Here is a 27,675-nt window from a genome sequence, read left to right on the forward strand (position 1 = left end):
TCTTGGCAAAATGCTGGCATTGCTATCCTGGGTAATTCTCGGTATACGTGGCATCCATGGCAAAATGCTGAATCTAGACACCTGCAGTAATTTTTGTCTGTGGCAAAATGCTGGCGCTGGTATTCTACAGGTCTTTCTTGGCATTAAGAAGGACCACAAAGGCACTTTCTGTAAGGACAGGTAACCATGAGAAAATGCTGACCCTCACATGCTGTACGTAATGTTTGACATGTGGGTCACTTATGAATGCAACCACTGGCAAAATACTGGCAAAATACTGGTATATTGTATATGCAGTTTTTGACATAAGGGGGTACTTCAGGCAAATGGGGGACATCCATGACGAAATGTTCGCCTTGACACAATTTAAGTAATTATTGACATAATGGCCCACCCACTGCATATTTTCAAAAAAGTGTGGTCAACTCCAGGAGATTATCAGGCTTCATTGACTTTGCACTGCATGAAAGTATTTCAATATATGTAACGGATGCACATCGACGGTTTACAACTTTGAGAACATCTGACTGACAACTGTGCTTTACCAAGCGCTTTTTAACCCAATATTCTTTCAAAATGTTTTTGTGGGAAGAAGGGATTCCTCCAAGAATATTCCAGTGCGAAGTGAGGCGTGCGCACTAGAGTTCGGTGTTAGTATTACGCCCGATCACTTTCGGACAACACCAGTAGACACTGTATCTACCAAATATACATGCTTGTGTAGTGCAAGGGTACATAACAGGACGTGCAGGAAGGGACAACTTCCTGCACAAAAACAATCCTGAGAGGTGTTTTCCTCTTTCTGTGTGTGCTGCAGAATGGAGCACACAGCACCGATAGAAAAAGGTAAAACGAGGAGAAATAAAGTTATTTCTCCCTTTTGAGCCTCCTTTATGCCTCTCCTTGGGAGGTGTTAGTAGTGGATGCATTTCCAGGTTTATGAAGCCTTGTAAATATAGGAATGTGTCAGATTCATTGGATGTAGCACGGGAACACCCAGAGTAATACCCATGGATGCTCCTTTCACACAGAGTAATGTGTGAAAAGGAGCCATATTTACAAGGCTATGAAAAGCCACGCTGGGTGGCTTTACGGGCCCTTTGTAAATTGTAAATATGGACAGGCATACTGCGTTGCTAGTGCGTCCAAAAAGTGACGCACCAGCGGTGCATTGGGCTTGTATAAAGCCTCTGACTTCCTTGCCAGTAATGTGTGTCAGCATGTGTGTCGTAACACATCTTGAGAGAGAAATTTGTAACACCTGTAATATAAATGCTTGCCATAGAGACAAGCCCCAGTTTATGTAAAAAAGTAATGCTTTATGCATGTATAATAAATTCAGAAATAGATATTTACTAGAGATACAAGCAGGGTTGTGTGAGGTAAAAGAATTTAGTTGGGGCATTTGGACTAACCATTTCACTTAATATTAGAAAAAGAAAGAAGAACATTAGCCAAAGCCGCAGGCCTGGATTTCATGGTGGAATATTTCTTTTCAGGACTCAATATGAGCCTCTCACTTAGCCTTACTGGCCAATCTTCCAAGGGCTGAATGTTATTTGGGCCTGGTGAGTGGATTTCGGCAGGGACATATTCCACATATCGTAGAAATACCAAAATTATTAGGAAGTGGTTGTACCAGATTTTGCAGCCATAAGCAGAACGATGGCAGCTAGCAATACTACTGGGACAACAAAGCGTAATGGGGGGCTGTTGTTCTTACTAGGGCTACGTTAGAGGCTGTAATGAAGCTAGACCATAGCCTGCCCTTCTCAAGGTCATCACAGTCTGGCACGAGTGCAAAGCCTGGGTGAAGTGATATGAGGATCAATACCCTGACATTGGGTCTGTGATTCCCGTCCTTGAGCACTTGGAGGCTTAGTTGCCTGGAAAAACACCCTCAAGTGATAAAGTGCCACATGTCTTAATGGCAGAAACCTATCCGTTAATTGAAAGCCCATCAACTTTTTGATTGGACTACAACATGTTTTGCCTCCTTTGAGGGTTATCGTTCAGGTCAGGAGCGAATACCTGGGACAAATAAAACATTCTTTTACATGCACAAAACACATCTAAAAATAAATGTGTTTTGTAATCATTATTACCCTTGTAAATGGGCCACTTAGCACTCTTACATCGTGTTAGACCTGGCATCATAGGCGTGGTTCCCCCTAACATTTTGCCCTCAGACATCCTGTTTTTGCGGACTTAGTTTTTGCTGCCTTAGGACTCTGCGCACTTTACCTCAACTAACCAGTGCTAAAGTGCTTCCCTAAAACATGGTAACATTGGCTCCTACCCAATTGGCAAATTTAATTTACTAATAAGTCCCTAGTAAAGAGCACTACATATGCCCAGGGCCTGTATAATAAATGCTACTAGTGGGCCTGCAGAACTGATTGTGCCACCCACTTAAATAGTTCTTTAAACAGGACTTTGGCCTGCCACTGCAGATCCTGTGTGTGCAGGATACCCTGCCATGTCGATCTACTAAAATAAACCTTTTGACAGGTCCAACTCTTCCTTTTTAATACATATAAGTAGGCCCTAGTGCACTGCTTTCCAAACTTTTCATGTTGGTGACACACTTTTTAGACATGCATAATTTTGCGACATGGTAATGCAGTATAGCCATCGAGCACAGCGAGCGAGCCCGAACCACCTACAGGGGGGTTGTGGGGGTTCTCTCCCTGGAAAATGTAGAAAATAGTGGGTGTATTTTCAAGCAAATTTGAGTAAGCACTACACCTGGTGAGAAGGGTCAGCGCCTAAAGTTTAAATGCACCTCTATCCGGGCCGGGTGTTCTGTAGTGGGCGGAGCAGCTCTGAGGTGCTCTACACTAGAGCACACAGTTACAACATGGTCTTTGACGACATCTAAAACTGGCAATTATTTCTGGAAGAACTTCCTGGGTTGAAGACATGAATACATTCCAGGAGGTTTCATCTGAGTGTCTAACAAATCGAATATACCTCTGCCAGCACCAAAATGACTTTGGTGATTTTTGAAACTCTTCATCAAAGATGTTGTTATTTTTATTTTTTGGAAAGGGCCACAGAGTCTTTTAAAGAACTATATATAAGTCTCCGGGACAAAACGGCCTTTCTGCGTATGGACCCTCCTCCCAATTCAGTAGTGGTGTCAACAGATGGTTCCCTTGTTCACCATTTCACTAGCGAAGATAAGGTGGAAATTCAATTTGGCAGAGAGGGAGATATGTGGCATGTCTGGGACGATTATGACAACTGCAAGGGCCACGGCTCTCCTGGGTTGATAAGACAGGTCGTTGAGGAACTCAATGCAGTAATTTGCAAATTACTTATCAATAGTTCACAGGGAAGATGTAATGATGTGAAGTCCACAAGTGAAGTAGTATTTTAGAGATGCTTTATTCCAAGTTGTATAGAGAGACCCCACCAGGAGCATCCATCATGGTACTCAGCCCAGCCAACTGTAATCTCACAGGCAGGACACCAACATTCTGAAAGGTGCTTCATATAAACATTCCAATGGAGGGAGAGAAGGGTAGCATAGGGAATACCAAGATACTACATTATCCTCTCCTCTCAAACAGATAACAAAAAGCTAAAAACAGTAACGGAGAACAGAATGAAAAGAAAGCTAGAGAATTAAGTAAAAGCGGAAAAAGGAACAGTAAAAAGAGAATACTCATAAAAAGAGAATAAAGAAAGAAGAATACGAAAAACGCGTAAACCATCCTCCTTTCTTACATCATATAATCTATATAAACCATCCTCTCTTCTTATAGAACTTAAAAGGAAGGAAATAAAGGAAGACAATAAGAAAAGTGAAAGAATGAAAGAAGGTTACATTTCAAGAACAAGAAAGATGAGGAATAGAAAAGGTGAAAATTCATCAAAACACTATTACCTCTAAGCAAACTACAATATGCAATGCAAGAGATAACAGTGTAAAAGTTGCAATAAAATACATTAAATCTAAACATATTTAGCATATAAAGCATAAAAGCACATAAATAGAGAAACACAAGCTAAATATGTGGATGTAAAACTTTAAAAACTTAGGGGTATATTATCAAGGGGTTTTATCTCCGCTTTTTTGGCTTTAAAAGCCAAGAAAGCGGAGATAAAATTATCTCCCTATTACCAAGCTGTCGCTAACACCAGTTAGCGACAGCTAATAGGAGATAGCGACCATCATGGGCCCCACTTTGCATGTCAGTGATATTTATCACTAATGACATGCAAAGTGGGCGTGCCAAGATGTTAGCGACTGAAAACAGTCGCTAACATCGCTATCTCCTATTACCAACTTTTGGAGATATTCGCGCTAAGCGCGAATATCTCCAAAAGCTAACACCTGCCCTGAGCAGTTCTTAGCCATGTTATCCAATGGGAGGTGGATAACATGGCTAAGAGCATTTGCTCGATAATGCATGAATATCGCTGACTTTTCAGCGATATTCATGCATTGCGGCCGTTTTTTATCGCATTTGCGATAAACCTTGCTAATAGCAAGGTTTATCTGCGATAAAAATCGCCGGTTTGCGGCGATAATTTTTGTCTCTAAACAAGTTAGAGACAAAAACTATCGCTAGTTGTTGGTAATATACCCCTCAGATTCATAAAAGTGACGATAAACTAGCATATGTGGATAAAAACACAATAATGCTATAGGACTATAACTCAAGCATAGCTCCTCTGAAGGAGACAAAATACGCACACCCAACAGGGCATAAAACAAAAATAGACAAGGTCCGTGTGGACAACTGACATAGTGCCAGGTGGGACTAAAACCCACTTCAGTAATTTAAATTAAGTAGATGGGACTATAACCCACTACATACAAATGGGACTGAGACCCATCGCAAATACACAGAAATAGTGCAAGTGGGACTAAAACCCCTTGCAAGTAAATGGGACCTCTGTAACCCATCGCAAGTACACAGAAATTGCGCAAGTAGGACTAAAACCCACTGCAAACAAATGGGACTTGAACCCATTGTAAAAACATTGTAGACAAAACAAATGGGACTAACACCCATAGCAAATAAATGGGACTATAACCTATAGCAAATTAAACAGGTGGGACTGAGACCCACTGTGAGCAAATGGGACTAGGACCCATCGTAAAAGACATTTAGATAAAACAGATGGGACTAAGACCCTCTGTAAGAAAATGGGACTGTTACCCATTGCAAAGACATTAAATTAACACAGGTGGGACTAAAACCCACTGCAGCCTAATACCTATCCAAACAGAAAAAAAGAACAGTCTGCGGGTACACCTCCAATTTTCCAGAAAAAGACGTTAAAATAATTTGAAATAAGGACTGTAAGGCTAAAACATGCATGTTGATTAACCAAAGTTATAGGTGTGCCTGTCACCGCGATGATAGACAGGCGTGGCTTGAAGCATTTCTTGAAGATGTGAAGGAAAAAAAAAACTCACATGAATTAAAACCACAGAAGATAGATGATCACTAATTCAAAAGATGAATTCCAACTTTGGACACTAGATGGCAATGCATCCTTGAGAAGAGCATTGAAATAATGATAATTTAGTTCATGTTAAAATTACATTGTCGCTCCAATAAGCTTTAAAAATATTCCTGTAGCTCTATGATATATTTCCAAATATTAAACTGCCAAAAGAATTAAACTTACACAAAGAATGTAGGCACAGTTCAGTGACAAGAAAAATAAAGGTGTACTTCCCAAAAATTGAAGCTGAAGAGAGATTCCGGTATAGAATGTCCGGTTTCTTGAAAAGAAAAGTACTTTGCCCAAATGTTAAAGCTGAAAACAAAAGGCACTGTAGAAAGTCCGATGAATTAGGTTGACTGCCCAAACATTGAAAAGAAGAGGCAGATATAGGAAGAAAAGATCTTCACATTGCCATGCTGAAGTTGAAAAAACAAAAACTTTATTGACTTTACAATGGTTGGCGGAGTAACGGAGGGCACTATCAGCCATCCCAAAGAATGGAGAAAGCCTGGAACAGCCAACTACAAGATGGAGGGACGTATAGAAGACGTACGCCGAGTTGCTCACGGCGCGCTCCTGCTTCCAAACATCTTTCGACAGCCTTGTAGATCGTGATGAGAAGATGACGTCATGGAAGGCTGAATGAACTCTGCCCGGCACGATTAGCAAGGTGAGGTGCGCGAGCCACATTTGAATTTTCAAAATGAAGCGTAACTGTAAACTCTTGCCAGCCATACATGAAGAATACATGAGCAACTAATACACAGTAAATATAATGTATTCTCCTACCAGATGGCTTTTAATTGGTAGACAAACCAAAAGGAGGCAAGATGCAGACACAGTTTTCTTTTTCCTTACTTCACTCGCTTCTATAAATGTTTCATACCGGGTTGACAGTTAAAAGGCAGACACTGCCAATCTCGAGCATTTCTTTTTAACTCATCACTCGCTTTTTAGATTTGCCAATTAAAATGTCCTTGTACAAAACAAGTAACACTGCAATAACCTCAGCATTGGGCACAAAATGACACACAATGAATAGCAAATCCACAACAAGAAGCTTTAGAAAAACACCTCCAGAGCCATTCAGTATCAAAGTCTACCATGAATGTACAGCCACAAAACTGGATGCCTTTCGCCAAAAAAGTAAATTTTAACCCCGCACTGGTGGGCAAAAACAAGCACAACCACTGATTACCTTCTTTTCTTAAGCACTGCATACGTTTCTTGTTGAAGCTTGGCTTTCTTGTGGCTTTGAAGGATTTAGAAGAGGCGAACCATAGGCAGCTTGTTGAGTAATTACCATGTGATGAAAATACACGAACCCAGCACAGAATGAGCAAATGCTTGTTGCTAGAAAGGCTTACCCTCACAGGGGGACAGCTACAGTCACTCAATAGACTCTCCAGACGCTTGAACAACTGGTGGACTGCTGTGGGCGACCGGTGGCAGGTCACTGGTGGGGTCAAAACGCCAGTTGGGGTAGTTTTTCTAGTTGCAGGAGGTCTTTTCTTAATTTGTAAATTTCTTTCTTAAAATCTTGTAGTTTGAAGTACTTCTTGACTTGACAAACGTAGGTTCTTTCTTTAGATCGTCGCCATGAATGTAATGATGTGAAGTCCACAAGTGAAGTAGTATTTTAGAGATGCTTTATTCCAAGTTGTATAGAGAGACCCCACCAGGAGCATCCATCATGGTACTCAGCCCAGCCAACTGTAATCTCACAGGCAGGACACCAACATTCTGAAAGGTGCTTCATATGAATATTCCAATGGAGGGAGAGAAGGGTAGCATAGGGAATACCAAGATACTACAGAAGATTTTATACAAGTCCTAAATGAGAGAACAATGGTATTCAGGTCATGAGTGCAGCTGAAGACCCGTCCATAGTGGCTGCATATGGATATTGCAACACAAAAAGATGGTGGACGGAATGTTGAACATTGTCAAACATTCACCACCAGTCACAGATCTGAGTTTTTTATTTAAAGACATCTTTTATTGTTTACTGCTGAGCAAAATAGCAACACAAGTGAAAATGATACAAGACTCACAGCCATCCCCCAACATTAGACATCTAGTAAGAAGTTATTGTAGATCAAACCCCATAGAAATCATGTACATTATGTCTCTATACACCACAGCACCCGTAACAGGAGTAACCTCACCTCATCCTCAAAAGAAAAGTCTTGTTCCCCCCGTCAAACAAATTTAGTCAACAGCACCCCCAAACCTGCAGATCATCTTCCACTTTATCATCATGTCTACATTTTACGGAGGCGTACTTCCTCCGCCACTGCCTACTCACACACATCCCCCTACCAAACCTCGAGACTAGCCCCACCCTGCCACATCCAGGTAAAAGCAACTCCCCTCTGTGCCAACAAAAATACCAAATGTAAACATTTTAATTCCATCTTTCTGCCTTTATGCTTTTTAATAGCGCCCAACAGGCAAACAACCGGTTCCAGCTCCATCTCGGGGCCAATGACCGTGGCCACCTGCCTCGATACAGATTCCCAGGCCAGGTGCAGGAACGACGTCACCTGTGCCTGACACCGGTAACAACTTCTAGGCCTACTGGGGTCAATCCTGTGAGGCAGCACCGGAGTGATATACATACAGTGCAAGAAATTAAAACGCATCAACTTATTACACTATGGAAGCAATCCCATCCGCGGGGATAGGGGATTCCTCCTTCAGGCCTCTTCATTCATGCCCTTTTGGATACCTGGTAGTGCTGCTCCACTGCTTTTGGAAGCTAAACGTTTACTTTATTGAAGCTTGTGTCAATTTATTCCAATGTGCTATCTTTCCATGTTGTCATTGATGTCGCAGTCTGAAGTGATGCCAATTAGTTTGCACTAATACGAATTTTCAAAACTTGAACTCTCTCTGGCTTGTCCTATTGCGCAGGACCGGTGGTGAGCATGCTGCACCTCCAAGTAAGCCATTTAACTTCCAGGGATGATACTACATTAAAATGTGCATTTAATGTTGTGTTATATACCACAGAAGTTCCCATGTTGGAACATTAGTCTTGTTCAACTGTTTCTGTTCATGAATGGTGTCTTTCTGTGGACTGCGATCACTGCTAGTGTCTAGTAAAGGACCAGCGTATATTCAAACAACAGATTAGGCAGAAAGGAGCAGTCTATGCCCTACCTTAGAACTTGAACACCCGTACTTATGAGAAGTCACCGAATCTCAAGGCCTTACGCCAAGGCCACCGGATTGTTCTCGGGGCCCGCCGTTTCCTCCTCGTCCCCGGGCTAACACTCCTGCCGGGAATGGCTCTGCGGACCGAACTGCGCATGTGCCGCACGCACACGCTCGCCTAAAAGTCTCCCTTTCCTTTCTCCGCATACGTCTGGCGTACTAACTGCACAGTAACGCGACACACCCACCATTTGCAGGTGACACAGTACTGTGTCGCGACACAGAGTTTGGAAATCTCTGCCTTAGTGTATGCACTGGACAGCCCAGAGGGCAGGGTGCAATTTATTTAAAAAGTAGGACATGTGCTTTTAAGTTTTAGATGTCCTGGAAGTGAAAAACTCTGCAAGGCCTATATCTCACATAAGATAACATTTCAATTACCTTATTACATTTTATAAGTGTAATTTCCAAATAGGAAAATATGAAAGTTTCAAGTTTAGTGTCTCTGGAATCTTAATTTAAAATCATAATTTATGGTGAAGTCGGATTTTATATTACAGTTATGAAAGTGCCACTTTCAGAAAGTTGCAAAAGGAACAAGAAATGGACAGAATGCTGAACAATGTCATTCACCTCCAGTACAGAGATCTGAGCCTAAATCCATAGTTTTTTTGCACACCATGTCATTCCAGTTTAGACCCAGCCATATGCAAATCAGTCTTGACCCTGCTCCCCATGGAAACAGTGCAGTCTGAACTGCCAGGCAAGGTCATACCTGGAACAGAAGCAAGCACCCTGGGACCAGTTTCAGAGTATTACCCCTCATCAGTCAGGGTAGCTTGACTCCAGTGGCATGGTAAGCACGGGACCCATGCCTGGGCATACTCTTTCCACTTAGGGCGACAAATGCAAAAAGAACAAGTGATGGATGAAATGCTGAACAATGTCAAACATTCACCCCCAGTACAGAGATAAGGACCTAAATCCATCATATTTTTGCACAACATGCCATTCCAGTGTAAACCAAGCCATATGCAAGTCAATCTTGACCCTGCTCCCCACAGAAACAGTCCAGCCCAAACTGCCAGGCCAGGTCCTCTCTGGACTGGAAACAAGTGTCCTGGTACCGGTTTTGGGGTATCGTCTCTCATCAGCTAGGCTAGCTTGAATCCAGAGGCATGGTGAGCACGGGGACCCACGTCTGGGCATATCCGTCCCACTCGGGGCGACGAATGCTAAAAAAAACAGATGAGGGACGGAATGCTGGACAAATCAAACATTTACCCCCAGTCACAGGGAGGACCTGGCCTGGCAGTTCAGGCTGAAATGTTCTCATGAGGAGCATGGTCAAGACTGATTTGCATATGGCCGCGTCCAAACTGGAATGACGTGGCAAGCAAAAAAATGATGGTTTTAACCTGGATCTGCTGTAATGGGTGTCATGTGGGTAGGAAATGTTGTAAGAGACCTCTGACCAGTGTTATGTGGTCGGGAGGTAGGAGAGGGAAGTTATTGTTTTGGTAGTGGGTATTGTTCCACGTGTGGAAGCACCCATGTCTCTACCTTTGGAATACCTATTAGGGTCTTTAAAGATGTTGTGCATATGCCTAAGCATGCCATTTAGTATTGGGAGATATTGTGTTGCCCTGTGAGTGGAGGAAGGGTCTCGAAGAGGAAATCCTCTTCTAAGGGCTCTTTATGGAGTTCCACTTGATGAAAAGAAGCAGCTCTCCTTATAAGCTCATGTTAAGTCATCAGGAGGGGAAGGTCGAGCTGGATTGAGATCTGGGTTTGTGCCCCCTTGAGGATCAATATCACAAGTATCCCAGGGGTCAATATGTGGTGGTGTAGCATGCACATATGTATCAGAATGTGGAGACCCCTGAGGTGAAATATCCAGTGGGTCCCCTGTAGAATGTGGTGGAGTTAGTGAGGGTGGTGCAAGAAGTAAAGGAGTGGCGGCCGTGTCGGCCTTCTTGATGTGTGTTGTAGGAACTGGTACATCCAGAACCTAGGGCCGTTTTCCAAAAACGACCCTGTAACAAAAACGGCCCCCAGAGGCCCACAACCGGCCCCTCCACCCATGTGGCGCACCTGGGGATTGCCCGGTGCCCGCAACGGCCAGTCCGGACCTGTCTCTCACTCAAACACATTACGCACACCAGCTTAAGCGCCAAGCTTCCTGTCTTACTAAAAACCCTACATCCAGACTTATTCAGGACTATTGATTCAAACTGCTTGTTTTAATTTACATAATGTTCTCAGCGTACACTGGTTACTTCATAAATGAGTGTCTCCATGTTACCACCTTCAGAGTAACAGCAATACTACTATTTTATCAAATTCTTACTTGGTAGCTCCGTCATCATAGGTGGATATTAGCAGAATGTGTCCTTTGGGGGCGTCGTTAATGAATTTCACCATTGGTCCTGAAAAGTCTGTCAAAACAAAACGAAGAAACATTTTACTCACCTACATTTACCATCCTCTCACAACACTTATCTCGACAGACCTCTCACTCAGTGCAAGGGAAAGTGACAGTGTTCAATGAGTTGTCCTGGAGCTTGTGACTGTATTTTTAATAATTTAAAATGAACTATTTTAGAAGTTAAGACAAACGTAGTTAGAAAGACTTCCTCAGATCCGAGCCACTCAGCTTACAAAATATTCATAAAACTTACAGGCTTGCAGTCATTTAATTTTACATTGAATCAGGTGTGTTTTATGCAACTAGGATAATGTATCACGCTTTTCCATAGTATCTGGTGTACCACCAGCCCGCTGATTTGTACACAGCTTTGACAAAACGTGTACAAACTAATTCTACAAGTCTCTTAGGAGTCAACCCTTTTCTGCGCAGAGAAAAAACTGAAGAGAGTTACAAAGGTATGATTCTTTTAACTCTCTCACAGTCCCTGCAGAAGTGTTATTTATATTTTTGCTATTAATTACTCTGCAGCATGGCAGGCATTACAGAGAATTTTCAAATTATATTGTCGGCTCTGCAACGACAGCAGGCCTCATACAGCATTTTTTTTTTGCCTTTCTTTGGTACAAGGAGATCTTTTTCACTTCATTTTGTGCCATGCGAAGACCGCCCCATCGTATAGAGCATGGGTACTCACAAACTTTCTCTCGGGGGGCCAAATTTACAGTGTGGTTTGTGGCTGAGGGCCGCACCGGTGGGGGTGGGGTCAGAGGGGGAGGGGGCGGGGCTAAAGCAAACAAAAATTGTGACCATGAGGTTAAACACAGGTCCCTGCAGCAGACACCTTCGTCCACTGAGCCACCAGACCCAGCATACACACATCTTTCTCTCTCTCCCTCTTTCTCTCCCTCCTTCTCTCTCTCTCCCTCTCTCTGTGTCTCCCTCCCTCCGTGTCTCCCTCCCTCCCTGTCTCCCACTCTCCCTCTGTGTCTCCCTCCCAGTGCCCCACTCTCCCTCTGTGTCTCCCTCCCTGTCTCCCACTCTCTGTTTCCCTCCCTCTGTGTCTCCCTCCCTGTCTCCCACTCTCCCTCTGTGTCTCCCTCCCTGTCTCCCACTCTCCCTCTGTGTCTCCCTCCCTGTCTCCCACTCTCCCTCTGTGTCTCCCTCCCTGTCTCCCACTCTCCCTCTGTGTCTCCCTCCCTGTCTCCCACTCTCCCTCTGTATCTCACTCCCTGTCTCCCACTCTCCCTCTGTGTCTCCCTCCCTGTCTCCCACTCTCCCTCTGTGTCTCCCTCCCAGTGCCCCACTCTCCCTCTGTGTCTCCCTCTCTGTTTCCCTCCCTCTGTGTCTCCCTCCGTCCCTCTGTGTCTCCCTCCGTGTCTCCCTCCCTCTGTGTCTCCCTCCCTGTCTCCCACTCTCTGTTTCCCTCCCTCGCTCTGTGTCTCCCTCCCTCTGTGTCTCCCTCCCTGTCTCCCACTCTCTGTTTCCCTCCCTCGCTCTGTGTCTCCCTCCCTCCGTGTCTCCCTCCCTCCCTGTCTCCCACTCTCCCTCTGTGTCTCCCTCCCAGTCTCCCACTCTCCCTCTGTGTCTCCCTCCCAGTCTCCCACTCTCTGGTTCCCTCCCTCTGTGTCTCCCTCCCTCCCTCTGTGTCTCCATCCCGGTGTGTCTCCCTCCCTGTCTCCCACTCTCCCTCTGTGTCTCCCTCCCTGTCTCCCACTCTCCCTCTGTGTCTCCCTCCCTGTCTCCCACTCTCCCTCTGTATCTCACTCCCTGTCTCCCACTCTCCCTGTGTCTCCCTTCCTGTCTCCCACTCCCCCTCTGTGTCTCCCTCCCAGTCTCCCACTCTCCCTCTGTGTCTCCCTCCCTGCCTCCCACTCTCTGTTTCCCTCCCTCTGTGTCTCCCTCCCTCCCCCCCTCCCTCCCTCTGTGTCTCCCTCTGTGTCTCCCTCCCTGTCTCCCACTCTGTTTCCCTCCCTCCCTCTGTGTCTACCTCCCTCCCTCTGTATCTCCCTCCCTCCCTCCCTGTCTCCCACTCTCTGTTTCCCTCCCTCCCTCTGTGTCTCCCTCCCTCCCTGTCTCCCTCTCTCCCTCTGTGTCTCCCTCGCTCCCTCCCTCTGTGTCTCCCTCCCTCCCTCTGTGTCTCCTTCCCTGTCTCCCACTCTGTTTCCCTCCCTCCCTCTGTGTCTACCTCCCTCCCTCTGTATCTCCCTCCCTCCCTCCCTGTCTCCCACTCTCTGTTTCCCTCCCTCCCTCTGTATCTCCCTCCCTCCCTCCCTGTCTCCCACTCTCTGTTTCCCTCCCTCCCCCTGTGTCTCCCTCCCTCCCTCCCTCTGTGACTCCCTCCCTCCCTCTGTGTCTCCCTCTCTCCCTCTGTGTCTCCCTCCCTCCCTCCCTCTGTGTCTCCCTCCCTCCCTCTGTGTCTCCCTCCCTCCCTCTCTGTCCTCTCACCTGTGTGTGTGTGTGTGTCTGCCCTCAGCTCGGGCTGAGACAGCTTCCCCGGCCGCGCGCACACAGCCCCACCAAGTACTTCATGGGTCTTTAAAAGACCATTTCCATGTTAATTAGGCTTTGTTGAATTTCACCTCTTAGGCCCCTGCAGCTCCCCTCTGACAATCACTGGAATCCCCCGGCGCTGCTGCGGCTGTATTTGCGAACACTATTTAATTTATTTATTTTTAAACACAGGTGTCTGCAATGTCCGCGGGCCGCCCAGGAAGGCTTGCCGGGCCGCTACCGGCCCGCGGGCCGTACTATGAGTACCCCTCTATACTATAGAGCATGTCATACAGTCCCCACGTGGTTTCTTTATTCTTTGCGGGGGGGAGGAGGGAGCGGGGCAGTGCTTGCAGAGTGAGAGGAAGGTGACATCTGTCAGCTTCTGGCGTCAGTCTCCTCCATGCAATGTCTGTGAAGGCGGAAGGGGCGGTTAGCCCACACCCTGATTTAATTGTGAGATTCCCGGGCACATGGTTCAGAGCATTCCGGTCCAGGCCTGCCAAGTATCATGCAACGGACGTGACACTAACGCATTTCAGTGTGGTGTTCCGCATCACCGCACTGAAATGCATTGTCACACATTTTTAAATGGCACTGTCTCTCTGCTGTACCTGCAGCGCTTCCCAGACTGCTAGCGCACGCCGGTGTTTCGTCGTTTTCCACTCCCCGTCTGTATGCCCTCCCCCCTCGCTTTTTCGCAGGTGTGTCATCGTGCCCATGCCTACTATGGAAAATGATGTATTTTTAAGCTCCCCTTGTTTTAACGTTTTATTGCGAATCAACAGTAGTGCAGGATGTTGTCCTTCCGGCCTCCCAAGGCCACCAGGACGTCACCCCTGTGGATAACAGGTTACTGAATACATAATGTGAGTTGTTGATTATCAAGTATGAGTGACCCAGCAGGGGTTTGGGCAGCAATGTGGGGGTAGACGAGTGTTGAGGCTCCGGGAGTGAGGAGGGCTGTGAGGTCTGAAAGGAATGGGAGAGGAGTGCAGAGAGTACCCGCAAGTTGTGGGACAAGGATAGGGAACTTGGATGGGCCTTGTCCAAGAAGTAGGGTGAGCCTCACTTTGCAGGCCTGCAATACGATAATGTCTATTCAAAGTTCAAAAAGCTCTCAAATGCAATTGGATGGCTGTCTTTTGCTCTGGCACCTATCACCAGACTCAAGAACCAGTTTAGTGGATTGTCAAACTATGTTGTGAAAAATACTGAAAGACAAGTGACTGTACGATAAAGATGCAGGAAATGGAGGATAAAGATAAATCATCATAGAGTGAGAAAATGCTGTTATTTGTTGGAAAAAACAGGCAAAGCATGGCATTATGAGGTAGAAGCAGGATGAGACATGGACACTTGAGCCAAGAAGACACACTACTGTAATGCACACACATGAAATAACCCTTTGATGTGATGAGGGACAGATTGAGGCAGAATGCAAAAGGCAGACATCAGAAGTAAAGTCCTCAGTCATGGGCCCATTTCAAAAAGTTAGCTGACAGGAATAGATGTGACTTCCTCCTGAAATTCATCAGAAAACCAAAAATAAAACCACGCCAACTCACAAAAGTATCTTTGTATATTGGGGCAGACGGCAGTGGGGAATGAAGCCCAAACACCAAGCCAGACCAGCGGAGGCAATGAGGTGGCTGCAGAGCCCTGCCAAGTATCACACGTCAAGGGTTAGACTAACACATTTTAGTGCTGTTGTCCGCATCAACACACTAAAATGCATTAGTCACACATTTATAGCACCCAGGGATCACCACGAGGTGTGTTCAACAAAGCTGCTCTTTTATCCATTCAAGCAGTCTGCAGTGTGTCCTGCAAGCAGTGGGTGCCGTGCTGGGGAGAGCCTGCTGTGTTAAACACAGGCATCTGTCTCTACATTACAGTACTGTAGGCACCATGAGGGCCCGGGATTGCCTCAATGAAGGCGAGCCTGGCCCATCGGAGTAGCAAGGTCAGGTGGTACCCGGTGAGGAAAATTTCTTGTCACCCCCGGCTTGACAAAATGGCAAAAATATGTGTTTAAAACACATATTTTTGCCATTATGTCACCCTCTCAGTGATAACACCGGGGGTGGCCCGCACCCACCACACCCCACCTTCCTACGCCGCTGGCCCGGCCACCTCTGAGTGTGTCTCTGCCTACAGCCCCATATACACAATGGCAGAAACATCTCTTTGAAGACTAGACATGTGGCAAATGCTGTGCTGTGCAGGTGCACAAGGACACAGATTTTCAAGCCAACCCAAGTTGCTCTTCTTTCATTTCACCATTGGCCCTCGTCATCTCACTCTCCAAACCTGTGGCAGAGGGACACAGCTCAACTAGCCTCTGGTGACTCTCCTCCCTCACCGCGTGGTTCCTGCAGGTTTGAGCATAGCCCAACATGACTCTACTGTTTTTTTCGTGCTCTTGCTTAAGCTAGAGTTGGCACCTTTCCACGAAAAAATACCAGCCAGTTGTTGTTTTAAGAGACTGAAAAGGCCAGGGTATGATACTAAATGGGACTGTAAACAAAATCATATATATTTATTTGTAACATCACTTTTCTCCCATTTTTTACCTTTAATTATTAATCAGGGATGATTCATTAACGCAGTTCTAGAACACATTTAAAAGGGTTTGCTATTTAGATTTGCTGTTTGACGTAGTCCAGATAATGGGTTATACTGGGTTTCGGTAATTATGCTTATTTTTGTACCGGCTGATACAGCAAAATACAGGTGGTGCCAGTAGAAAACCGGCCTGCTGGCAAACCTAGCCTCAGCAGTCCCCATCCCCGAGCATTTCGCCACAACGCGACATGGGGCTTGCCAGCACTGAACCCTTCTCCTGTCCTCCATGTGTGTTGTCCGAGCAAGGGCTAGGCTGCAGTGCCCTGTGTCCATCCCAGGCGAGTGGAGTAGCCTTTCAGGGGCACTGGCGTGACCCACCTTGCTGCAGCTGGCAACCATTGCACTTACCAGACAGGTCAATTGGGTCAATGACTTACTCACTAGCAGCAGCGGTGGTTAAAGCCCCTGAGAGCCTTGTCTGCCGCCCTATTTGCCAGTATGACAATGTATGGAGCAGCACTGAAGCGCTTCAAGACACAGCCAATCCGCCCTACCAGCAGCAAGCTAGTGCCAGATTTGCAGCACAAGCCTCTCAAGAGAGAGCCTGCCTCCTTACCACTGTTATGGTGGCACCAGCTTGCAGCATCACTGCGGCAATTTAGCAGAGCAAATGTGACTGAGTAGGACTTCTGTAGACACAGAAGGCGAGAGTCCAGCAGAGCACAGAGGTTTAGTGCTGTACAATCATGGGGGCTATGATGATGCCCGGTATAGTGTTTCCGGGGTCGTAGACATCACATTCCTTAAAGGACAAAGTATTCTACAGCTATTTTGGTATTTCATCTTCAGGTAACTATATATTAAAAGCAACCATAATGCATTTTAAATAAAAGATGGCTATAAATCAGCAAGTTAGATTGATGGGAAAATGCATTTTTTTTCTTACACACCCCAATCACAGATCTGGATTTAAATCCATCACTTTTTTGCTCGCCATGCCATTCAACTGGATCCAAGCTAGCCTGGAAGATGAGGGGTGATACCTTGAAATCGGTTCCAGAATGCTTGTTTCTGGTCCAGGGAGGACCTGGCCTGGCAATACGAGCTGGACTGTTCCAATGGGTAGCAGGACCAATACTGATTTGCGTATGGCTGGATCCAAACTGGGGTGGCGTGGGGAGCATAAATACGATGGATTAAATCCAAATCTGTGAATGTGGTAATTGCTTGATTTCTTCAGCATTCCGTCCATCATCTGTTCTTTTTGCTTTTGTTGCCCTAAGTGAGAAGGGCATACCCATACGTGGGTCCTGTGCTCACTGTGCCACTGGATTTAAGCTAGCCTGACTGATGAGGGGCGTTACCTTGAAACCGGTCCCAGGATGCTTGTTTCTGGTCCAGGGAGGACCTGGCCTGGCAATTCGGGCTGGACTGTTCCCATGAGGAGCAGGGTCAAGACTGATATGCATATGGCTAGATTCAAACTGGGGTGGCGTGGTGAGCAACTAAATGATGGATTAAACCTAGATCTGTGACTGGGGGTGAATGTTTGATCTGCTCAGCATTCCCGCGATCATCTGTTCTTTTTGCTGAAGGTAACAGGAGGCACAATCAGCCTTTACTTTGCCAGCGGTTGATCAGCTTTCTCTCCAGCAGAGATGATAACAGCAGATTAAACAATTTTCTGTTGGACAATACGTTCCTTATTTGAAACAGGTAAGATATTGTGAACCAACTTAGCAGCTCAAATTAGGCTTTTTGATGCAGTTTAACTTATAAAGCCAAATGTATGGGGTGGGATTAATGTACAGGTAAAACAGCCACTTTGCTACAATATTTTTTGCTGTTCACATTGCTCGTTAATGTTGCTGCCGCTATTCCTTTGTACTACATGTTGGGTTATAGTTACAAACTAGGATATAATTTAAATTTGTAAGTAAATCTTTAAAATGCACCTCTATAGAATATAACTGCTGTGTCTTGTTATTTAGTAAAAGTCCGTTTTAAGTAATATGTGTATTATTGTAGAACCTTTACATTGTTTGTGTTAATCTGGGAGTGTTGATTTCAGGAAACTAAATCACTTAGAAATGAATAATTTTATTTTCTTGGGCATCTCACTTTTGTAGTATTGTTAATAATGGATCTCAATTGCACAACGGCGTTATTTACTATTGATAGGGCTACCATCCTCAGAGTGGTCTTCCCCCAACTTTTTGCCTGCTTACCTCCATTTTTTCCTGTATCTTTTTGTTAGCCAAAGGACTCTGAACACGTTACCACTGCTAAACAGTGCTAAAGTGCACGTGTTACTCAACTAAAACATGGTGACATTGGTGTATACCTGATTGGCATATTTAACCCGTTGGCCGCTGCCGCGATTCCGCGGCAGTGCGGCCGTTTTAAAAAACAGGCGAGGCTGCGTCGGCCGTTGAACGTGCGCAGCACCAGCCAGGTAGTGCTCCGAACGTTCAACAGCCGACTGCAGCACTCGGGTTAAGTTACCTGTAAGTCCCCTGTAAGTGGTATACCTTATACCTAGGGCCAGTAATCTAAATGCTCCTAGTGGGCCTGCAGCGCTGGTTGTGCCTCCCACACAAGTAGACTTTCAAACTTGTCTCAGACAGGCCATTGCAAGCCCTGTGTGTGCAGTTTACTGTCACTGCTCATTGGTATTTACAGCCACTTGCCAAGCTTCCCTTTTATTATACATAGGTCATCCCTAAAGTAGGCCCTGAGTAGCCCGAAGGGCAGGGTGAAGTGAAAGTAAAAGGTAGTATGTGTACTTTCAAGTTTTACATGTCCTGATAGTGAAAAACAGCTAAATCTGTTTTTTCACAACTGTGAGGTATACTCCTTTCATAGGCTAGCATAAGTAGTTACTTAAAACACTTTAAAGCTATAATTCCTGATTAGAAATGAATAGCTAAATTATGTTTCCTATCTTTCGAATGGTAATGATAAATCTCTTTAGTGGTAAAGTTGGATTTGACATTAATATTTTAAAAATGCAACTTTTAGAACGTGGACATTTCTCTACTCTTAATTTAGCTCTGTGTCCCTGCAGCCTGTCTCCAAGACAGGTCTGGGCTTGGTGAAAGCTACACATTTTTTGCATTTCTACAAAAACAGGAAGGGTGGGTATGAAGAGGACTCATCTACATTCATCTACAGTTTGATTGCCTTACTGGGAAGGAAGGCGGAGAAGGAGCTCACACTTACATCTGAACAGGCTGTGTCTTGTCCCCACACAAAGGATAGCCTGACAGACAGGGCTGGGATGAAAAGGGACCTGTGCACTTCAAGGAACTGCTTGAAGTCACCCCCACTTCAAAGGCTTATTTGGTTATAAGTACTAGATCTCTGACTCTGCCATAAGAGTACACTTCTGGACATGGGAAGAACTCTGGTGGGGTGAACACTACTGTGCTGTAAGAATTGCCTCTTTGCCTTGACTGATTGGTCTGAGGAACTGCTTCTCTGCTTTGCTGAGCAGCCCTGGTGCCTCCTGAGCTCTGTGATGCTGAGGACAAGGACTGGACCCATCGCACTTGAACCCACAGTGACTCCAAGGGTTTTCCTCCTGTTTTCCGACGTCTCAGGGACACAAAAGACTACCTCCAATTCTGCTGGTGCTTCTGGTCCCTGCCACTGTAAGTCCTACCCTTGCTTGAGGTGCCCCAGTCCTGGGCCTCAGAAGTGGGTTCTTCAGCTGTTTTGCTACCCAACTGGCACATCATCACCTCTGCTCTTACAACAACGCATTGCCTGCATCTAAATGGTACTCGACGATAATGCAGCGACGTGACTGAATGGAAAGAATGATGCATCGTGCCCTCAGCGTCGACGCTTTGCTCCATCCAAGGTACTTTTTCAGTAGGACCTGAGAGAGTCTTGTAGCTGACCTGCCCTCCCTTGCGGTTGGCCTGGAGTTTTGATTTACCCTGGTCTCGCGTGACCTAAAGTAACCTTTTAGCCCAGTTTTTGCATTTAGTCTTTAAAAATTTGTATCTTGATTTCTATTGATAGCATTTTTATTGTTTTGATCTTGTTTATTCAAATAATATTATCTATTTTTCTATACCTGTGTGGAATCTTTTTGTGGTATATATTTATTGTGTTACTGTGGGTTGCACACATACTTTACACATTGCCTCTTCGGTTAAGCCTGCCTGCTCTGTGCCAAGCTACCAGAGGGTGAGCACAGGTTAATTTAAAGTGTGTACCTAGCTTACCCTGACTAGGATTGTGGTCCCTACTTGGACAGGGTGCAAACCTTTGCCAACTGGAGACCCAATTTCTAACAACTACCAATTAAAAAAAAGAGAAAATATAAGCTATCCTGGTGATTTGCATTATGCTCTTTTGCACTGAGAAATTGCTGCAGAACAAACAAAAGAGTACTGTAAATATGCTTGGACACAGTAAGTGATACTTAATTATGCAAAACATATTTACCTCCTTCATACATGTCAAAAACTTTGGTATCCACAACCTTTCCTGTAGCGTCTGAAAGAAAGAACAAACATAACATTTGATTGTTAAAACCGTTTTTATCAAGCAGCAGCACAGAAAGTAAGATGTAATATTTACAAGCATGTATTCATTGCTTACAGTTGGCCTGATGGCTTAAAGGTGTGCAGAAAATGAGAATTACAAAGATTGAGCAACAACAAAATTAAAACAAAAAACAGAATTATAAACATAAACCTACAAAAAGCAGAATATATAAAAACTAAACAAGTAGTGAAAATAAATGTGCGGGTTAGGTTGGTGTATGAGATGATATTCAGGTGAGGGACAGGTTTCAGGGGTGTTTTATGGTTAGTATCTGAGTAAATTACTGTGTGAGGGATAATTAAAGGTGTACTGGGTCTGATTAAGGTAGGAGTAAAGCTTGGGGTTAGAGTTAGGAATTGGTAATAAACTGAGTTAGAATAGCACTAAATTTAGCGGTTGGCGTAAAGTTAGTGTTTTAGATGTGTAAAGGTATGTGTTATGTTTGGAGTACTAATTTGTACCAAGGATGAGTAAGGAATGATGTAAAGGATGGTGTATTAAGGAGCTTGAAAAGTTTGGCATGGGAGGTGGCTTAAGGGTATTGCCTACTAAATGGTGAAAACAGCATGATTTATGGGGAAACAAGATAGGGTGAGGGTTAACTAGTAACAGTCTAGAAGATAGTTTAATAGATTAATTTACAATTCTCAAATTTAGTAGTAAATTTGGGCCTTTTAACCTCAACATTTTTGTATTTTCTGTAGATATACATGCTATCCTCTACTGTTTTGAAAATGACTCTTTTGTAAACTATTTTGTTACAGGCAATCAGCTACAAATCAGCGAGATGGAGGAGGAGCTTCGCGGGCATCAAAGATGGCCGTGAGCACAGAGCTCCCCGGACCCGCGCCGCCCTTCACGGATATCCTGACTACATCCTGATTTTAATGACGGGCTTTTGTTCGTATATATCCTTGCTGATCATTTTGTCCTTCGAAAAATTGAATTCGGACGCTGGGGTCCACTTTTACATCGCAGCTGCTTTTTGCGGCCCGACCCGAGGCATACCGGTGGCTCAGTTTCCTGGCAGGCCGTGGAGTAATTGAACAACAGCGGCCGAAGGGGTCCCCTCGGGTCGACCCCCCTCCTGACTTTCGGTTTTGTTTCCTACTCCCGGCTCGGATTGACGGAAGCACAGCCCTTATCTAACTTCGGCTGGCCTGGCGTCTCTTTGCTGTTCGTGCTGCCCCTACTGAGAGCCCACACTCCAGCTTTTTGGTGCCGCTGCACGTCTGATCTGGCTTTGTCGTCTGTTTGGACACTTCACGATCGGCCACTTTCACCAGGTCGCGAGGACCCCTCCGGGTCCCTTTTCCAATATGGCCACCGGACCAGCTCACGAGAGGCGCAAGATCAAAACACCACACCGTGGGGGCAAGACCCAGACTAACATTATGGATCACTATTCGCAGTTAAAGGGGTCCCCTGGCGGTTCTACTCGCACTTCAGATGATCCCAAGGTTGTCTCTTCAACGCCTTCGGACGTATCCTTACAAGACGTCATGGGCGCCATTGCCAACATGCAGGCCTCCATGGCACAGCAATACGAGGCCCTTGTCTCTAAGATCGACACGGTGGCCGTTGACATCACGCTGATTAGAGCAGATCTGGCGAAGACCAATGAGAGGGTCCAGTCATTGGATCTGAAGACCTCTAGTCTCATTACGGGTGTCTCGGAGGCCCAGACGGAGATTGGTAATCTGCGTTCATCCCACGACCTGATGGCTCGTCGTCTCGAGGATTACGAAAACAGGGCTCGCCGCAATAATGTTCGCCTTATCGGTGTTCCGGAGAATCCCGAGATACTAGCGGTTGATCTTTTGGTGGAGGATCTGGTCATGAACTATCTTGCTCCCACAGGACATAGCAAGTTCTTTGCAATTGAACGCGCTCATCGAGTCCCAGGCGGGAAGGCGAAGTTGGGCGCTCCCCCGCGGCCCATTATTGCCAGATTGTCCAGATTGTTCCACTTTAGAGATCGGGATGCTATTTTTCAGGCCTCACGGGATAAGGGCCCAGTGAAATTTGAAAATGCCTCTGTTTCCTTTTATCCTGACTTTTCACGGCTTGCCCAGAGACAAAGGCAGAGTTTCCAGGGAGTAAAGAGACGATTGCGGGACTTGGGCCTCAAGTACGCCATGTTGTTCCCGACCAGTCTTTGGATTGAATATGGGGACTGTACATTTTTTTTTGATCGCCCTGAAAATGTTAGTGACTGGCTTGACTCCCTGCCTAGAAGAGACGAACGTACTGGGCACCCCGGAGGTGCCGTCGGTGGAGCGCCAGAGTGAAAGCTGTGTCGTGGATTCTGGCGTCTGAACTTTTGCTGCTCTTCAGCTGAGTCTGGACTTTGATCTTTCTGTTTTTTCAGTCTAGATTGGCCTGGGGGTGGCGGGGGGTGACTGGGGACTCTTCCTCCTCCTGGGTTCTTTGCGTAGCTTAGTTTGATAATGGGGCGTCAGGCACACTGCAAGTTGGGGTGGCTTATGAGTCGTACGCAGGGGTGCCAGGGTGGGGGGTGTTGTAACGGGATCAAGTTGGGGGTGGAGGGGGGTGTGTATCCGTTTTCTTTTGTTCACAAGGCATCGTATTGTTTTCTTCCTTGTCTCTGATCGTTGGGTTTTGTGTGGGTTCTGCTTTGCCTATCTCTTGGGGATGGGGGGTGGCGAGTTGAGACTGCTATCCTGGAATGTCAATGGCCTGGGTGACAGGATAAAGCGAGGGATCGTGTTGCGCTTCCTTAGGCGTCATACGCCCGATATAGTCCTTTTGCAAGAGACGCATTTAATAGGTAATGCGTGTCAGGCCTTGAATAGGTGCGGATACCGACTGGTGGCCCACTCTGGGTTTACTTCTGGTTCCAGGGGGGCTGGTATTCTTGTCCGGTCCTCTCTCCCTCTCGAAGTTGATGACGTGAGGATTGATGACAGGGGGGCGCTACGCGGCGCTCACTGGTAGATGGGAGGGGAAGACATTATCCATACTCTCTGTGTATGTCCCCCCGGGTCTACAGACCTCGACCTACGCTGATCTCAGCAGTGTCATTTTGGAGCTTCCTGAGGGCCTTCTGATCCTGGGTGGGGATTTTAATTCGGTTGTCTCTGGCACTTCTGATCGTTATCCTCCCAGGGATTTGCCCAGGGCCCACATGTGGCTGAATGATCTGCTTGAAACCTTTGGGCTGGTAGACGGCTGGAGATTACTGCACCCCACACAACTACAGTACACTTTCCACTCTGGGGTACATGGTAGTCTTTCAAGACTGGACTACTTCTTAATGCCAGCGGTGCAGTCCTCCTCCATCAGAGAGATTCGTCATCTCCCTAGGGGCATTTCCGATCATTCCCCCTTGTGGCTTCGTTATGAGGTCGGGGCGGGCAGTGAGGGTAGGGTCGCCCCTATCAACCCCTCGTATTTCCGGAACCCTAAAACTCGCTCCGAACTTGTGAAAGCTATTGACAATTATTTTGACGAAGATGTGGGGTCTGTTTCTTCTGCTGTCTCGTTGTGGGAGGCTTTCAAGACTGTTGTGCGTGGGCAGTCCCTTTCCCTGATTGCCCCCGCTAAGAGGGCTTCCAACATGGAGATTGTGCGATTGGAGTCTGAGATTACTGTGCTTGAAGACGATCTCGAGACAGGCGTCTCCAGTGCGAAGTTGCATTCCCTTGCCTTGAAACAAGCTGAATACAGGGCCCTTGTGACTGATGCTGCGAGAATGATGTACAGGGAGCAGCAGGGCAGGTTGTATGATGTGGGAGACAAGGCGGGTAAATTGCTAGCGTGGTTGGACAAAAAAGAGAGAGTGAATCGTGTTGTTCCCGTGATTGAACGGCCTGATGGAGAATGTGTTGTGGATCCAGTTGGGATCGTTCAGTGTTTCGTGGACCACTTTAGGACTGTGTACACCTCGGTTTGTGTTAGGGATGAGGAGGACTCTCGTTTGTTGCTGCGAGATATCGCTCTGCCTAGCCTTTCTGACACTGACAGGGACCTCATGGATGCTCCGCTCACGGTTGATGAGGTTGCTTTTGCTATACGTTCCCTCCGATCCGGTAAGGCGATGGGCCCCAATGGTTTGCCCATTGAATTGTACAAGCTGCGACCCGACAAAATGGCGCCCTACTCAAAGTGTGTAAGAACAACAGGAGTAAACCCATGGACCGTGTTGGGATGGGTGAGTAATGAAACAAGAAACAATTCCCAACAGGTATCAATAGAAGTCAGTTAAACAATGTATGCAGTCAGCATTACAAGAAACAGGAAAATCAAGGAGTCTCAAAGAAGTTTTGTAGAAGCTTATTATTCAGCAATTGTAAAGGGTCTTTCACATGGCTAAATACAGTTAAACAGCACTGTGTCGAGCAAATCATGTGACAACCAGAGGGCACTTGGTGAGTGGTGATATATACAATAAGTGAAAGTGCAAGTGCTAAAGTGAGCAGCGTGAATGACGCATAGTGACAGATTATATGTACAGTGATGGCTCCACAAGTTCAAATTGCAATTACTTTAGAGCAAAATTCGATAAATATTTTTTGGAGCACAAAACGTAAAATGCGCCAACAAATAATGCTGCATAATCGCAGCATAATTTGTTGGCGCATTTTCGTTTTGGGCTCCAAAAAATATTTATCGAATTTTGCTCTAAAGTAATTGCAATTTGAACTTGTGGAGCCATCACTGTACATATACTCTGTCACTATGCGTCGTTCACGCTGCTCACTTTAGCACTTGCACTTTCACTTATTGTATATATCACCACTCACCAAGTGCCCTCTGGTTGTCACATGATTTGCTCGACACAGTGCTGTTTAACTGTATTAAGCCATGTGAAAGACCCTTTACAATTGCTGAATAATAAGCTTCTACAAAACTTCTTTGAGACTCCTTGATTTTCCTGTTTCTTGTAATGCTGACTGCATACATTGTTTAACTGACTTCTATTGATACCTGTTGGGAATTGGCCCTACTCAAAGGACATGTTCCTAGAGGCCTTGGAGTCTGGCTCCCTCCCCGCAGACCAACGACTCGCTACCATTGTAGTTATCCATAAGGAGGGTAAGCCACGGGATCGTTGTACTTCGTACAGACCTATCTCTTTACTCAATGCCGAACCCAAAATCTTGGCTAAATTATTGGCTAATCGCTTGGTCACAGTGGTCGGGACTTGATCCATCCAGATCAGTCCGGTTTTATCCCGCATCGCAATACCGCTCTGAATCTTCGCAGACTCCACGGTGTTCTCGCGAGAGCTGAGACGCTCACTGAACCCGCCATTTTGGATTCCCTTGATGCTACCATGGCATTCGACACCATCGAGTGGCCTTACCTTTGGGCGGCCCTCTCGAAGTAAGGGTTTGGGCCGGTGTTCATCGCCTGGGTGAAACTCCTTTACGAGGTGCCCCTGGCTCAGGTGGTAGTCAATGGGAAAGTGTCTTGCGTCTTTACGCTTGGGCGTGGTACACGGCGGGCTGTCCGCTGTCTCCAATGCTCTTCGCTCTTGCCCTGGAGCCTCTGGCGGAATGGCTCCGTTGGGAGCCTTCCATGCGAGGTATCCGGTGGACTCCCGACTTTGAGGATCGAGTCTCGCTTTATGCGGATGACATCCTCCTTTATCTTACCTCTCCTCAGAGGTCCCTGAATGTACTTTTCGATGTTCTTACCTCCTTTGGGAAGAACTCAGGTCTCGTTATTAATTGGGCTAAATCCTGCATCTACGTTTTGGCTGGAGAACTCCCTCCACTGCCTCGTAGATTTCCGATTCAAGTGACTGAGACCGGGTTTAAGTACTTGGGGATCTACGTTTCCTTGGACCCTTCTATGCGGTATGAGCGTAATCTGCTACCCCCCCTCCAACGGCTCAAGCTGGATGTTGCGCGCTGGCGTAGGTTGCCCTTATCGACCCTCGGTAGGGCGGCGCTTTTTAAGATGATGTCGCTGCCTCGATTTTTATACGCACTTCAGAATTCCTTTGACCCGATTGCCTCGGGCTATTTTCGTGAAGTGGAGAGCCTACAGAGACAACTGGTCTGGGATGGGCGTGCCCGTATCGCTCTTTCCAAACTCACGCTTCCGTGTTATGATGGCGGTATCGCCCTCCCAGACATCAGGCGTTATTACTGGGCGTCTCAGCTGAGTGCCATTAACCACGCAACCTACGCCCCGGGCCCAGCACCGTTTTTTTCCATGGATACATTTCTTTTGCCAGGGGGGACCTTTAACAGAGCGTTGTACTCCGAGGGACTCCGTGGAACACTGACTGGTCCCACTAAAATTGCTGTGAGGGTGTGGCGTGATGCGAATGCGGCATTGGGTTGGCGTGGCAGATTTACTCGGGCTACCCCTTTGTATGATTCCGAATGCTTGGGACATCTGTGGAGAACGAAAGGCTTTGTTAAATGGGACATGATTGGTATAAGTAGAGTGGGTGATCTATGGTCGAAGGGTGCCGTCAAGTCATTTGACGTGTTGAAAGTGGAGTACGACCTTCATGATACGGAATTCTTCAGGTATGCCCAGGTCTGTCACGCTCTGTTGTCCGTGTTTGCTGCGGGTGATGAGATTCCTGAATCCTCCCCTCTGGAGGACCGCATTCTGGATGGTCATGTACCCGGCAGCACGATCTCCTTGATTTACAAGAAACTTATTAACAATAGAGCAGACTTGCTGGTGCGCCTTAGGGCCTCGTGGAGTGCTGACGGACTGGAACTGGATGATGAGGACTGGCAATCTGCTTTGTCCTCGCCCAAGGAAGTTGCTATTCCTGCTCGTCTGAGGTTCGTTCAGCTTAAGGTACTCCATCGAGTGTATGTTACTGGGCCGTGTCTGGTACGGATGGGCTACTCTTTGGATGGGCTGTGTAAGCGTGGATGTGGAATGTCTGGCACCTTCCTCCATATATTGTGGGAATGCCCGGAGGTGGTTGAATTTTGGTCCCAAATACATGTTGTGATGGAGAATGTCACGGGTGTGTCGCTATTGCCCGAGGCCAGGCGTTG

At 46.3% G+C, this 27,675-nt stretch overlaps 1 protein-coding gene across 1 annotated transcript in view; it reads right to left on the reverse strand.

The window, feature by feature from the left end:
• FAM3B (FAM3 metabolism regulating signaling molecule B) overlaps positions 1–27,675 on the reverse strand; it is a 269,994-nt gene that overhangs the window by 13,540 nt on the left and 228,779 nt on the right. Inside the window, exons 5-6 of the mRNA XM_078656815.1 lie at positions 20,576–20,626; positions 10,979–11,066 (exon numbers count right to left, since the gene is read on the reverse strand). Of these exons, the coding sequence (XP_078512941.1) occupies positions 10,979–11,066; positions 20,576–20,626 (139 nt within the window). The remainder of the gene's footprint in view (positions 1–10,978; positions 11,067–20,575; positions 20,627–27,675) is intronic.

The sequence above is a fragment of the Lissotriton helveticus genome, chromosome 8 (assembly GCF_964261635.1).
Source record: "Lissotriton helveticus chromosome 8, aLisHel1.1, whole genome shotgun sequence".
Lineage (NCBI taxonomy): Eukaryota > Metazoa > Chordata > Amphibia > Caudata > Salamandridae > Lissotriton > Lissotriton helveticus.